This window comes from Pelmatolapia mariae, linkage group LG16_19 (genome assembly GCF_036321145.2).
Source record: "Pelmatolapia mariae isolate MD_Pm_ZW linkage group LG16_19, Pm_UMD_F_2, whole genome shotgun sequence".
Classification (NCBI taxonomy): Eukaryota; Metazoa; Chordata; class Actinopteri; order Cichliformes; family Cichlidae; genus Pelmatolapia; species Pelmatolapia mariae.
In genome coordinates, this window is record NC_086241.1 from 65502228 (window position 1) to 65517649 (window position 15422).

A 15422-nucleotide genomic window follows, 5' to 3' on the forward strand; every position below is an offset into this window, starting at 1 on the left:
GGAACCACAAACAAGTATCTCAGTTTCTCATTTTTAAGTGGATTCAGATTCAATAAAATGTCTCTAAACCTTGAGATAATCCAGTAAAGAGACGACTTAGGTGTTGAAATCAACAACCCACTGAACCAATGAAGGCTTAATGTGAACGTCTTCTGATATGTGCTTTTAATCTAATTTGTCTACATTGTTAAGACTAGGTTGCTGTTAAGAATAGTCTCAAGTTTTCAAGCTTTTTAAAGAAAATATATTTGCCAGGCCTCCCCAACAATGTCTCTAAAATACCAAAAAGGAAGAAATAAAAGAAACCTGCTTATTTTGCTTCACAAGCACAGGCTTCATTGCAGGGCTGTTGTACTGGATTGTATTAGATGTCTGCTTCACTCTCACAGTTTTTATTTCAAAGGGGAAAGAGGACACAATTTGACCACAGTCAGCATGATGAATATGATATGCTGTCACAAGATTTTAACTCAATTCAGCTTTGAATATACTGCAAAGAAATGCGGTTTTGCAAAGCCTGCGTGATATGAATGTTGAAAGTAGTTTTCTTTCTCTGGATTAAAGACTTTCTGACAGACTGCCTAAAGAAAATATGCAACGAGCTTGCGGTGTCTTACAAGATTGTTTTGTGTACAGGTGTCCCACAGGGCTGTTTTCTTTTTATGCTCTATCATTTTCAAGCTACACAATAAGCTGGCAAAACAGTACCGCAATAACCATAACAGACTGCATGATACCTTTATGATTTTATGGCAGGGCAAACCTTTGCAGTCATCATATGACACATACTTTTAAAATTCAGATTCAGAGGTTTGGAGCATTATAATGGTCTAAATAGTGATGGTCTGAGCTGCACTTTAATGGTCCCAAATGCCTTCACACAGTTCCTATTTCCCACACGTTTACCTACATCCTGGGGAAAAAGGTCCCCATCGCTAAATACTTTAATATGCAGTTAATCCATGTTCACCATAGGAATCCACAACATCCACTACTAGACTTAAAAAGTCAACCAAAGGTAACGGATTGTGTTTTTTGTGCTTTTAAAAGGATAATTCACTATTAAGATCAGCCTGTCAATCCAGTTAAGTACTTCATTTAGCAATACCCACAAGTTATTTTAGCATACAACCACGGCTCATTACATGCTGAGGCTTAAGAGCAATCACCCCGGCATATTTGCTAGATCTTTACTATTTACAGCAACGTGACTTGGTGAGGATATGAAAATGCCACACAACGACAGCTCAACCTTTGTGCATCCTTCTTTTCACCAGTATGTTTGTGGAAATAGCGTCTGCGCTTTAATTCTTGATGACTTTTCCATAGCAGCACCAGCATACTCGGGATTATCTTCCTTTCTGAATCCAATAATTATCATAATTTACGAAACTAACTTCAGGAAAGTTTTTGCTGTGATCAGAGTGCAATTGGAGTTGTCGTCACCTGCTTGTCATTAAAAGCAACACAGTTTTAAAGCGTTACTTTATCAGGTCTGCAGGATCTCTCCATGTCTATGGATTAGTTTAACCCTGGAGAACCCATGGGGTCAGAGCCGACCCCATTGGTTTTCTAGGGAAACCATGGGGTCAAATTTGACCCCATGGGTTCTCCAGGGTTAAGAAACTGGAAGCTCATCATTGATGGTGAATTTAGACCTGGTCGTAGGTACAGCCGTCTGAGGAGAGACACCCAGACCTGTGAGAGAGAGCTTTTCCTACTGATAAAGACTTCTCACATGACCAATTATACTATACTAATATAGTTGTGATAGTTAAATTGGTAAATGCTGGAAAAGTTCCTGTTTTTCACCATCTGATGGAGAAATTTGTATTTTTTACAATGATTACAGAGTAAGAGAAAAAGCGTTTTTTGTCAATTAACATTGTTGCAATGACATGCCAGAGCTGCTTCTGTAATTTTGCACATTTATTTCTTACAATTTAAGTTCATTTGTTACATTTACTACAACAGCATTTCATCATCACGTATAAATACTGGGACATTAAACTGTTTTAAATGTCTCACGGATTAAATGTGTAGTTACGTTTCTTTAAATCGACAGAAAGGGAAGTTTCACTGGTCTGGCTCCCTTCAGTTCAAAGTAGGTTGTATGTGGCCCCATAATGTAAAAGGAGCTTGACATACCTGCTAGTCTCCTCCCAGCTGGCCCCAATCACGTCACCTAGCTGATGCTCCCCCCATTTTATTTTTAAGGGAGAGCTCAGTCAGCCTACGTAAAAAGCTAATTTCTGCTGCTTGCGTCTGCAGTCTCAACCAGTAAACCGACAGTTTAGCTTTTATACATGGCTCTCTTGGACATGACAGACTGGCACAGCGTCCGTTACTGTACTGCAGATGCTTCTCTGATCTGTCAATCTCCCTCCTCCATTCGTAAACAAGACCCTGAGATTCTTGAACTCCTCCACTTGGGGCAGATACTCATTCCTAACCTTGAGTGGGCACACACATTAGCAATGAGTAAGCGTCAGTTAGCATAATGTAAAAGGACCCTTAGTTTTATCTTGTGGCCATTAGCATTGGAAGCCTTTTTGTCTGTTCTAAATGGACTGTTGCTTGCATAGCTCCTTTTTTCTGAGCAGTCAACACTCGCTGAGCAAATAAAACCAGCGGGTCTAGGTTGTGTCAGCTGTCAGAATGGATTTCAACTTTCAATGGTACACTGCAAGAAAACTGCACGGTGCAAATTATTAGTGCTGAAGATGTCAGATGATACATTTACTACCTCTGCAGTTCACCAGTGCCATTTAAATTCTTTCTTCATGATGATTTTAATTTGGTAAACAGGTTGGAGTGATAAAAAGATAATTAAGCCTCAGCTAAAAAAAAACATCAATTTCAGCACTTCTGAGAAGCGCTGCAGTGCATTAACACATAATGTTGAGATGGTGATTAGCATACATTGATTGGGCAGCTGTTTCCTGATACCTGAACTCTGAAGCCTGAGGTGTTTCGGTCCTGTATCTACAGCTGAAGCAGAAGCACTCTCTGGCTTAAATCGTGCATAGATAGACTTGTAAAAAGAAAATTGATATTTGTCACATGAATGTGTTGTGAACCTTGTACACACAGCTGCATGTGTTCAGCTTTAAACTCCTTTATTTACTGTCCCTGAAGTTTCCACACAATTACACACTATGCCGCGTTCTGTTTGCTCAAACCGACGCTCTGATATATATCCCCATCTGCAGATTTCATCCTTGCTGACTGATATGACATTTACCAACGGCACGGTCTGATGTAATCTGTTATGTTCAAAGATAGTTTGATGAAGAGCTGACAGACTTAAAAACAGGAGATTTCTTTGTTTCAGAAACAAAATAAACCACCAGCAGGTGGGAAGAAACAAACTGTATTTTCATTGGTTGAAGGCCAAGTTTGTATTCATTGAAACGTCACAATCTGTGTGTTCTTGTTTTCCACTAAAGTGAACTCAGCTCCAGTCTTCTTTATTTGAGTGGCATGCATGCGTGCCTTTTATGAGTTATACTCACCTAAATGATCTCTAATTTGTGAACTCTACTTATTTTCTTAGCGCCTGTGTGGATGTCTCGACATTTATTGTGATTGCACTGAGAGCTCCTTTTGCACATCTCTGCGAGGGAATCTGCCTACACTTGATCGTCGATGCTTCTAAATTTATGCAGGATAATATAAAGATAAATCACCTTCTGTGTGTGGAAACTGTGACATGCACAGGCTCCGGGTTGTTCATGGTTATTGTTCTTGTCTGGCTATCGCTTGCATCGTATTAGCATGAAGTTGATCCTTTAACTTCCTTCTGTAGTGTAGCTTGGCTCTTTGCTCAGCGGCACACAGCTGCCATTCAAAATGAAGAGTGGCTATAGCCCCATTTAAAGTTTGGATTTTCATTTTGGAAACTTGTAAATCTTTTGATTTAACAGTTTGTGTTTTGCTATATTAAAGCGCAAAATAACTAGTTTTTCATCATTTCTGTAATGTCAGCAGCAAAATAAAAACGATATTAGACGTCTTTGTTCCTACGAGACTCAGCGCCCTCAGAACAATTATGTAAAGTTTATGGAGTTGAAATTGTTTATGTTTGAATGTCATGTGTGATTTGCAGTTGACAAGACCAAATGCATTTTTTCTGTCAGTTTATTATACAGTGTTATTATTTAGAGTTTTACAGTGCTGTCATTCAACAAGAAACAATAAGGGCTGCACAAAGGGAGCTGCCTGAGAGGGTGGGCAGTGACAGAGTAGAAAGAAGCAAGAGGTGAAGCTGGTTTCCTTTGTCATTTCAGCAGCGACGCCGACTTCTTCTGCTGCGTTCGGCTTTAAACGTTTAGACTGTTTTTGTGTCCTTTGAATGTAGCCGCTGCTCTCCTGCTGCAGTGGCCGTATATTCCCACAAAGCCTTCATTTATATTCCGTCTTCCTTAGAGGCAACTGAGCTCGACCTTCATTCTCAAGTCTCTCAGCAGAGAATTGGTTGACCCCACTCACATTGTGATTGTGACCTTTTTTACCCACTCTGATCACTTAAGAGTGCATCATCTATGAAAAGGTGAATCTTCTGTTCTACAGGAATTTGGGCATCACAGCAAAACAATCCAGCAGCACAGTGTCTATTTTGAATTTAATTTGTGTCTTTCTCACTTTTTAATGGATCAAAGTTAAAAAGGACATAAAAATGATACGGTGCTGATTTAAAGGCACTTTTCCCAGTGCTCTGCTTATAATCATCGTTGATGTGGGAGCCAATTGAAGCCTTAAATGCGTCGTTTTTGATCGGAGACTCATTGTAGTAGTTTGTGTTACTGCGTTTAGTCTTTGTGTGTAGAAAACTCTTACTTCACAGTCAGGTCACTTCAACTAACAGGCAATTGTTTTTCCATCAAATGTAGACCATTGTTTTTTCATTTGTTTATATGCCAGATCATCCATCAATCTTATTGACTCTCCTGGCTGAATTGTGATGAAGCTTTGGGAAATAATGTGACTCACTCCATCAATTCAGCCTTTTCAAACAACCAATATGAGCGGGGAGGAGGTTTAGAGGGGGCATAATCGTTCGTCTATATGATGTCTTGCATCACAGATTATGAAGTGTTATGACTAGACCTACAGGAACAATGTGTTTCAGCCCTCTGTGGTACCATTTTCAAAATGATATAGATTGGTGGAGCTTTCATCAGAACACAATGCTGTCTGGGCCCTTCTCTGGGGCATTTGCTTGGATTTTCTTGTTTCTCCAAATATGAAAAACATGTTGGGTTAATTCTTACACCACGACTGGCCGCCCATCCTAATACTTAGAATGTGTTTGGAATAACAGTTTTCCTGCACTGAGCTTCATTTTATGTCGAGCCTGTTAGTGAAACTTATTCAAAAGTGTATCCAAGAATTCCCTCAGTGTCACTGAAAGATGTAGAGGAGCTGAACTTATTTGAAAAGTAATGACGGTCACTGCAGGTAATGTGCACTTTATTCCAACATTTATGGTGTTAGACCCAAAGCAATTCCCTAGTTTACTGTTTTCAGAACTGACTTGTATATGGACTGATGGGGCTGTTTTTATGGGTTTATAAAATGCTGTTGAACTTTAGTGTGTGCGACGCCAAGCTTAGTTATAATTATTAACTTTAGTTTAAATGCACAGGCACCAAATTGCTTCTAGCTGAACTCTGGCATCGGCATGCAAACATGTTACCGCGCTGAAACACTGTCTTCCATTAGTCTCAGTAACTGCGTGTGGATGGATGCTTTTTGTTAAAGGGTTTGAGTTTGGTTCAAAACTGAAATTACACCATCTACTGCCACAAAATGTTATTTCTATATTTTCTGAATGCTTGCCCAGCAAACATTTTGAAGCTCAGTAACCCAGCTGGTGATAGATTCTCAATATCTAGTTGTGGTTCCAAAGTGAAAGTTGTGAGGACGTCGATCCTCCCAGTGGCTCCTGATGTTTCCACCTTTCATGTCATTGGCTGAGGTCTTAGTCCTGTAGCCAGTGGGTGCCCTCCAGGGTCAAGGCCTTCAAGGCCTTTGGTCATTTTGGTTGCCGAAACACCAGATTCTCTCAGAGCAGGGTATTGGTAGTCTGTTAATGTTTTTTTAGCATAAGATTCTTATGTTGCTTCTTTGTGTTTGTCAATTTATTTTTTCCCTTTGTGTCATTGCCTTGTGTTACATTTCCCAACAGGTTTCCTGTGGTCAGAGTTGCCAGGAGAGTTTCTCTTGATATTCACCTTTTTCTCTCGTTCCACTGGGAGTTGAAGCGCAGGACTGTAACTTTTCTTTAGACAAAGTTTAAAGTTAGTTAGATGATGGGGTTTTGTTTTGTGTTGGGGGTGCTGTTGTGTTGTCTTTGGCTCTCCCAGAAGCCAATTTATGCATAGTTTTTGACATGGTGCCAATAAATAATTTCCAAATGACCCAAACAGCCTCCTCAAGTTTCTCCACCTAGTATTCTGTTACTTTCCGTACCAATAGACCCATGTGGGGAATGTAACAATTTGCATCACAGGGTCAGTAATTCGGGTAAGAGAGGTCACTGTAACGGGCCACATTGTAAAGTTCACCATGCAACAAATGAAACAGAATTTGGATGCACATAAATGTAACTAGTGTAACAGTGTTGTTTCCATTTAAAAATGCTAGTTTGTATACATGCAGAAGTTGCAGGGCTGTCAGCTCACTTTGAATTTCCTGTTCTGTTCAATATTTCTGAATTTGTTAAGCGACACTTTATTCTACATCAAAATGTCAACACCTGCCTGTTGTTCGTTTTTTCCATCCATGCCATGACCAGCTTTGACCTTGAACACATTTGATGGAAATCAACCGACTCCCTGAATTTTCTGAATGAATGGTGAACGATTGGTGCAGAATTAGACATGGTTTTTGTGAAACCCAGACAGTGAGCTGATGAATTTTACAGTTTCTTTTAATGGCAAAATGTTTCCAACTGTGTACTACTGTAAAAATTTTACACTGAAATTCCAGTTATTGACCCATTATTGGGTCAAAACCTCTGCTTGTTTGAAAAATACTTTAGATTCCTCATCTGTAATTTGTTAGTGTTCGTTTGAAGTGTTACAAAAGGTATTGTCTGACAGTCTTTTGCTTAATCACAAGGTGAATAATTTGAGATTGCTGCATCTTTGATTTCTGTTGATATTTGCAGATAATGATACTGAACAGAAAGAGCGTTTAATATATGAGCTGCACTGCATTCAGTTTTCAGATGTTTGAAGGTTCTTCATCTACAAAGAAACAGAAAAAGCGAACAGTAACGTCTGTGCTTCTTTGATCCGGCTGACTGTTGTCATTTCTGTCCTCAAAGTTAGACTTTCTGGAACAACTGCCTGAACTTTTGTGTATCTCTCTTTTTGTAAGGTAGAAACACTGAACTGAAAGAAAAAATCCTTACACTAAGGTTTCACAATGTCAGGCAAAACCAATTAACCCAAAACTAGACCAGTAGAACGGGGTGCACAAATGGCACGTTGAGAAAAGAGTGATTAAAATGTTCATTGTCTACGTAATTGCTCTGCTTGGCAAAATGTCAATGTTCTTCTCAATTCCAACAGACAAAATCTGGAATTGCTTTGCTGTACAATGAGGAGACCAACAATACCTATGATGTCTGCCTGAAATTGACCAAAGAGGTATTAACCATACAGAAGCTGGATGTGGTTTGCACGAGTGGAAGTGAATCCCAAGTAAATGTAAGTGCACCCGAGGCCTTCAGGCTCGCTTTTTGTAATTCATGCCGCATAACTCCAGCATACTTTTCAATGTTCACAATATCCTTTTGCCAATAAGAAACTCCCACTTTCTAAAGCACAGAACTGTTGTACTGCGAAGACAAGCGACCGGCGGTCTGGGCTTAAGCATCAAAGTAAGCAGATAAGTTTTGAGACTACAGTGGAAATGAAAGGCTTTGGGTGGCAGAGATGGCTGTTTGAGAAAGCTGTTTTGGCAGCAAATTTTACCACCCATACTCAGAAATGCACATCCTCATCTTTCTCTCCTGCTTTTCAGGGAGGTGCAGAGCACAACGTGCCAGTGGTTATTTCAAAGATTTTTAAAGATCAAGTAGGTAAGAAAGCATTTCATCTCACTGCTTTAATGTGGCTTTGGAAATGGTTTTCAGTGTGCCGTTGAGTTTCACGGTTCAAAGTGATTACAGACATAATAAATTATTATTATATTGGTACTTAAATTGACAAGATTTGTTTGTAAGATTAAAAAAAAGTGGTTAAAAATAAGTCTCATAGTTTGATAGCATCTTTATTAAAAAAAGGCATTGTCACATTAGAATACATAAATGAATAAATTAAAAAGAAGGCTTGGATGAGAAGACATCCAAGCCTTCTGGAGGTCATGTTTAGCCTAGCTTAACACTAAAATTAAATCAAGTTAGCCAACACGTGTAATGTGTGACTTGAGCTGTTTTTACACATGCAGTGCTTTTGATGAACTTTTTTGTTTTTAGGAATTCACCAAAAGAGGTGCATGGGAAGAATGCAAATCCCTGAGTGTGTGTGATGTTGGGTTTTGCTTGTTCAGTTCAGACACTTCCCAGCCATAAACCACTCTGTAGTTATTTCCCGTAGTGCAAAGTGCCCAAAGTGGATTATTTCCTGCTGTGTGATCCATGTGAGGCAGGACAGTTGCGGAAAATACCCCAATCTGATTCTTACAAAATTAGCTGCACAGCACTGCAGTGCGTATAAAGCCATTTTCACACGTGAACGTCAGAGAAGTAAAACACAGACGCGAATAATCAGTTTGAAATCTGACAAACAGAAAGTCATCTACAACACATTTAGGAAACGTTACAGAACATCTATGAGACAACTGCACAGGACATATAAACTTTGATTTCCAACACAACTTTTTTCTTTTTGATTGTATGCACAGTTTTTACATGGTGCATAGACTGTATATAAAAGATGGATGCATAACTTGTTCTTGAAGCTTCAAGCTGTTGTTTTGGCCGTTTTTCTTTTTTTTTTTTTTTTTAAAAGATGAGAAACCAAAAGGTCAAATGCATTTCACATCCATACAGTAGCACTTTGTCAATCACAAGGCAGCCATGCCCCCATCACACTGTATTTTCTAAACTACTCTAAATGGGACCATAACTTTTAAAGTGAATGCGGTGTTGTATTCAAGATGACTTGATGAGATAATGAACTTATGAATATGTTCACTGAGAAGTATGATAATTTTCCCCACAGACTATAAAATCTGGCTTCTGTTTGTAAACCACCTCCAAGGTCGTGCAGATCTGAGGGGCCTCAGAACCAGTTTTGCTTCATTAGGACATTGCATCCAACGTTTATATACAGTCTATGATAGGAGTGCATTAAGCTGTTCCAAAGCTTCCTGCAACTTTTTCCCAAACCTAAAAGTCTATCGTAGCCTCTGTTGTCATGTCAGATGAACCACCCTCCATGTGTCTGTAAGCAGAATAACAAAAACAGCTAAATTACTGGCTGATATGGACACAACTATTTCTTAACTGATGTTCCAGAACCGTGGCCTGCCGGGCTGCGATGGTAAAACACAGACGAGATGGTCACAGTTGCTGCATGTGTTTTTGTCTGCGGATGGCTTTAATGGTGTGAAAATGGAAATGGGACTGAAAATTTTATTTACAAAGAGGTGAGAGGCAGAGCTGCCGATGCTTACCGCCTCACCGTGCCGAGTAAGCGATTAGCAAATGTAAATAAATATTGGATTTTTGTTTTTGTTGTCAGGATCTGTGGAGTTTCATGATTATTTTTTCTCTGTGTATTCAGTGACTTTTTTCCCCTTTCCCCCGTGATCAGGAAAAATGAAAGCTCTGCCGGAAACCCCGTTGTCCCCGTTCACTGCACCCAGCTGCACAAAACACCCCCTAAAAACCGCAAACATCTGCTCTTTGATTGCTCTAAAGGTTGTTAAAGGCAACTTGACATGACGGGTTTTTTCCTTTCGTTTCAATCCAATTCTCAGTAACTCTCAGAAAGAAAACATTTTTTATTTATGTGCGCCTGCTGCGAGGCACAAAGTAAAAGATGAGCTGTTGTAATCTCTCACAACAGCTCATCAGTCCAATAGGGCAGTTAATTGATGATAAGTGAGCATGAAGTGCTGTGGAGAAGTAAACCATCGCCAGATTGGAAGAGTAATATGATCATGCTGTTAACTAGATGGAAAATACTTTAATCATGTCTGTCAGTTAAATTTTAAGAATTGATGACCTCCAAGTCTCCCTGCGTGAAGCCATATTAGAGCATCATGTGAGCGAATCATTTCCCGGTAATTTTTCTTTTTGCCCACGCGCTTCCTAATACTTTTTCTGATGCGAGAAAATCATGTCTTGATATCCCGAGGACGTTAAGAGCCCTTTTCACACAGCTTTACGAATCTTTTCACAACACAGCTCTCATTGTTTCCTCCTGTGCTGCTGCAAATGAGTTTATTTCCTGATTAGTTTCGAATTTCATGCCTTCCTGTGTTCTTTCTGTGAGCTGTAGGATGTTGTCTGAGATTAGACGGATGGGGGGGACACTGATTGCCATTTCCACCACATTACCATGTATGAAATGAGCAATTATTTCGTAATGTTTTCATTAACCTCTGACACTCGACGATTGACGCTCCGCAGCCGATCAGACGGGGAAGCTGTTCGTCGGGGACGCAGTGTTGCAGGTCAGTATCAGTTTCTGACTTATTTGCTTGGATGCTGGTTGGGGTCACGACCCAGCGGGGCGGCTCTTTGCATCTCAATTTTGCTCACATTTTAACGGTTATTAATTTGAAGGAATGGTAGCTGAATATCTTGAGCTATATCATGTTTTTCAAATGAATCATTCAGCGTGTGATTTAAAAACAAAACAAAAACACATCATTGCTACAGGAATCACTTAATGTATGTGTTTCTATATTTAAAAAAATATCCCCAATGAATAATAGCCGATGCTCCTTAGAGTGGTAGTCATTAGTGTCTAGTGTTTAGTAATGCTAATCATTTAATCTTTTTAATAAGTTAATTTGAATCCATCTGGCAGCTTTATTGGATCTGCTGTTTATCTAGAATATCAAGTAGGTTCAATGGACAGCAAAGCAATATTACCATTCATATTGAAAATGATTACGAATAATATGAATAGAACTGCCACTGCTTCCATCTCTCACCACTGTTTCATATGTACTTGCAATGGCTTATTTGAAGTGTCACATTGTAGAATATTGCATCTGTTTGCCTGGATGGCAGGAGACGCAGCAAATTAGGAGCTGGTGCCTAAACTTTGGGAGTCATGGGGAGGCTCAGACTGGAAGACGGTTTTTAGGGGAGAGAATCTGTGAAATGAGTTTAGCTTAGATTTAAAACTAAGTAAATAAATAAATGAAGAAAAAAAAATTATATATATATATATATATATATATATATATATATATATATATATATATATATATATATTTTGCCTCCAAATTACAGCAGATTATGACAGACTCTTATAAACTTTAACACTGTGTCTCTGTGTCGTTTCCTGTCCTGTTGCAGTTTTTTGTATTTGTACTTACAGTTTTGCATTTTACTTTAAATATATTGATTATTTGTAGGAATTCTGTTTGGTGATGAATGGTGTTTTTCTTTTTTTCCTGTCTTGGAGATAAATTCCATCTGCTTTTGTTCTTTTTGTAATGATTTAGCATCTTATTTTAACTTCATATTATTTTTGCCTCTGTAGCTCAAGGCATTATGTTTTGGGGTCAACCATACACTCACTGGCCATTTTGTTAGGTACACCTGTAGATGCTGAGCATTAGAGTGGGAGAGAACACTCCTTGTTGAGGTCTGAGGAGAATGACAAGACTGCTTTAAGCTGATAGGAAGGTAACAGTAACTCAAACAAGCACTTGTTATAACCAAGCAGAAGATCACCTCAACATCTGTTCAGTACCATCTGAAGCAGATGGGCTACAGCAACAGAAGACCACACTGGCAGTCCTAACTGGACTGGCTCACAAAAACTGGACAACAGATCTCTGGAAAAACATGAAAGCATGGATTCATTCTGCCTTGCATGAACGATTCAGGCTGACGCCAGTGAATATACTCAATGGACTCAGTCACCAGATCTCGATCTAATAGAGCATCAGTGGATGTGCTGGTACAGGAGACTCGCATCATAAATATGGAACTGAGAAGTCTGCAGGAACTGTGTGATGCTGTCGTATCTATGTGAACTAACATCGCTGAGGAATGCTTGCAGCACCTTGCTGAACATATGCAATGAAGAACTGAGGTAGCTGTGAAGGCAAAATTGGGTTCTAACATGGTGTACCTAACAAAGTGGCTGGTGAATTTATGTTCTGTTAACTTGGCCTGAACTGGGACTTAGTTAGCTGAAAGTCACCGTAGCCTTGCAAAACATTTTTTGGTAATAAGTCAAGAAAATCCCAAAACACATAATTAGTTTGGATTATGAAAAAGTTCTTCATACATCAGACATCTTCATACATAAATATTAATCACTTTAGTGCAGGAGCCGTTTTTCTGGACCTGGTAGGCCTGTTCAGAACTTCACTAATGACTAAACAGCCCATCACCCTGCGAGTCATATTCTAGAGATGGAGGCCTGTGACACCTCTGACCCTGTTAGTGAGCATACAAGTCCTAAATTGTCTTATGTTCCACTAAATGTTTGTGTTTCATCTCTCTGTTTGTTTCTTTAGGTCAATGGGATTAATGTAGAGCACTGTACTCACGAGGAAGTTGTGAGTATTTTTGTATTTGACTCTTGCAAGAAGCCAATACCCTGCTCCATCTGCCCATTACTCTTCCATCCGTCCTCCAGGTGTAACACCAAATCCCACTGGTTATCAACAGGGAGGTGCGCCTCAACAATCTGAGTTGTCATCTTGGCAGGAGGCTGTTTTTCTTTTCGTTTACACTGTGACAAATTGAAAAGCCTGAAAAAGAGTCGATTATTATCAAAGCCTGCACAGGAAGTGAGGGTGCCAGTATGCGGTGTTTTTCCCCCCTTTCTTCTACATTCACAATTTCTTTCTTTCCATTTTGATCAATTTCCCTCTCAAACAGCATCTCCCTTTTGTTAAATATCCCCTCTGCTGTTTGCGACCATCCATCCATCTCACCCACACACGTGCACGCTCTTCCTGTCTGTCATCTCTTTTTCCTTGTGCAGCCTCATACAGCTGTTCACTACATTCACCTCCAGAGCGTCAAAACACATAATGAGCAGTTTCTCTTCAGAACAAAATCCAGCACATTTAATAGCAGCCTGTCACACTATCGGCGCTGACAGATGCTTGGGCTCAAGTAACAAAGGCTAGCATTTAATGCAGGAGAGGATGGCAGATATGCATTGAGGGCGTGCAGAAGTGACCCTGCGCTTTTCGTTCATGCGTCTCATTTGCTCAAATTTTTCATTTATTTAATCAGATGCATGGAAGAAACAGACAGATTTCATCGCTTTAAACATATGTTTGCTGTGACTCTGCATCTCTGAGGACACATGTCACTTACACATCAGATAATGAGACATTCAGAGCATAATTACTTTGTGGTGTCAGCTGTCACTTTGCCACCGCCTGTCACGAGCGAAACGCCGGCCTTCGAAATCTGCCTTTTGATGATTCAAGTGGAACCACTTCAGCCAGGCTTTAACTTCTGATTTAATATTCCTCACTCATCTCCCGTTACATTTCATTTGCTCAGGCAGCATACAGCTTGACATGAATGTGGCTTGTTTCATTTATATGAGATTAAGTTTTATCTCGCTGTATCACTCGCAATCTCTCTCCCTCGCTATCTGTATCAATCTCTCTCGCTCCCGCCAGGTTCACCTCTTGCGTACTGCGGGAGATGAGGTCACCATCACTGTTCGCTACCTGCGAGAAGTTCCATCATTTCTAAAACTGCCTCTAGGTAAGCGCACGCTGATCGACGCCGTTTAAACTGGCTATAAACTTTATTTCACTGAGCATTCTTAGCAAATGAGAAGTGAACCGCTTTTATGGAAAATTGTCTTTTTGCTCAACTCGGTGCTTTAAACCTGTTCGATAGACGAGCGTTCATTTCAGAGTAATAAATTGTCATGCTCTGTGGCCCGAGGCGAGCAGTAATGTCAGAAACACCCAGAGCTGCACTTACCTTCAGCAGCTTGAAAAGATGAAAACGGAGATACTAAAATCATCCACGTGGAGCCGATAAAAGGTGTGGAGCGAAGGATGTAGGTGAGAGCGGTGAGAAAATGATGGCAAAGAAGAAAGCAACACAAACCAAGCCTCAAAGTAAAAAGTAAAGTGTAATTTTGGCAATTTATTGGAACACTTTGCAATACTTTATCATATACTTAACATCAGAGTGAAGGCGGGTGAGAAATGTCTGAACACATGTTTGAGTTCTAACGTTTCATTTAAAAAAACAAAAAAACAGGGCATTGCATAAATGTCATTTTAAATGTTTTCATGTTATTAATATGACTGGCAGCATTTTAGTTTCCCACCAAATTACAGTAAATCATTTCATCTTAACTGCCTCCCGTTTGCTTCCATTTCTGATACCAGTCAAAAAACACGTTTTTACACAGAAGTTTTTCAGTGTGTCATAAGAAAATAAAGTAACAATATAGTAATTATAAATAGATTTTTTTCACATTTAAGGCCATCTACTATGTTGTGCCCATGTAGATGGCTAATGAAGTGCTGAACAACAGAGCGAAGAAAAAATACAGGCCTGCAAAAGTTTGGTTATTTTAGAATTTCTTTGCTTACTACCAGATTCACTGTATAAAACAGGAGAAATATGTGTAAGCGTCAGAGCTCAACACTACAAAAGTAAGATTGTCTGTTGTATATCAGGACTGTGTAGCTGTGGTTTGATCTAATTTCAAGGTAGGGCTGTGGTGATGTCATTGCTGAAATTCAGAAAAGGCAATAAACAAACAAACAAAAAAAGAAGGGCTTTTAGTGGCTGGATTTTGTAACCCTGAAAACGGAGCCAGCAGAGATGGCAGGAGTCTGACACAAAAAGCATTTTTTCTTGACCTCAGCTTTAATTGATTAGTACACCCACTCAAATTTGATTACCAGTTTCTCTGATAGTTTTTTTGCTTTGCAAAAATCCCCAAACTGTGATAATTGTTAGGTTCAGATATAATTGGTTTGTTTTTTTGTTGGTTTTCTGTGCTAAAAATCTAGATAACCGAGTTTTGGACTGAAGGTGGGAAACAAAGATCCCGTGACCTTCGTTTGGATTCAAGTGACATTTGATGAGCACTTTGTCTGATGTTTTGTAGAGAAAAGATTTTTAAAATTGCCTGTCCCATTGACAGTTTCACTTCAACATAAGTAAACAACCCACCAACTGCCATCACATTTAAAATTCAAATACTGCTGCTCATGTT

The 15422-nt window shown here is 39.4% G+C and overlaps 1 protein-coding gene across 1 annotated transcript in view; it reads left to right on the forward strand.

The window, feature by feature from the left end:
- Nucleotides 1-15422, forward strand: part of sntg2 (syntrophin, gamma 2) — a 100793-nt gene that overhangs the window by 17224 nt on the left and 68147 nt on the right. Inside the window, exons 2-7 of the mRNA XM_063498286.1 lie at nucleotides 7581-7718; nucleotides 7835-7891; nucleotides 8035-8092; nucleotides 10652-10695; nucleotides 12727-12768; nucleotides 13855-13942. Of these exons, the coding sequence (XP_063354356.1) occupies nucleotides 7581-7718; nucleotides 7835-7891; nucleotides 8035-8092; nucleotides 10652-10695; nucleotides 12727-12768; nucleotides 13855-13942 (427 nt within the window). The remainder of the gene's footprint in view (nucleotides 1-7580; nucleotides 7719-7834; nucleotides 7892-8034; nucleotides 8093-10651; nucleotides 10696-12726; nucleotides 12769-13854; nucleotides 13943-15422) is intronic.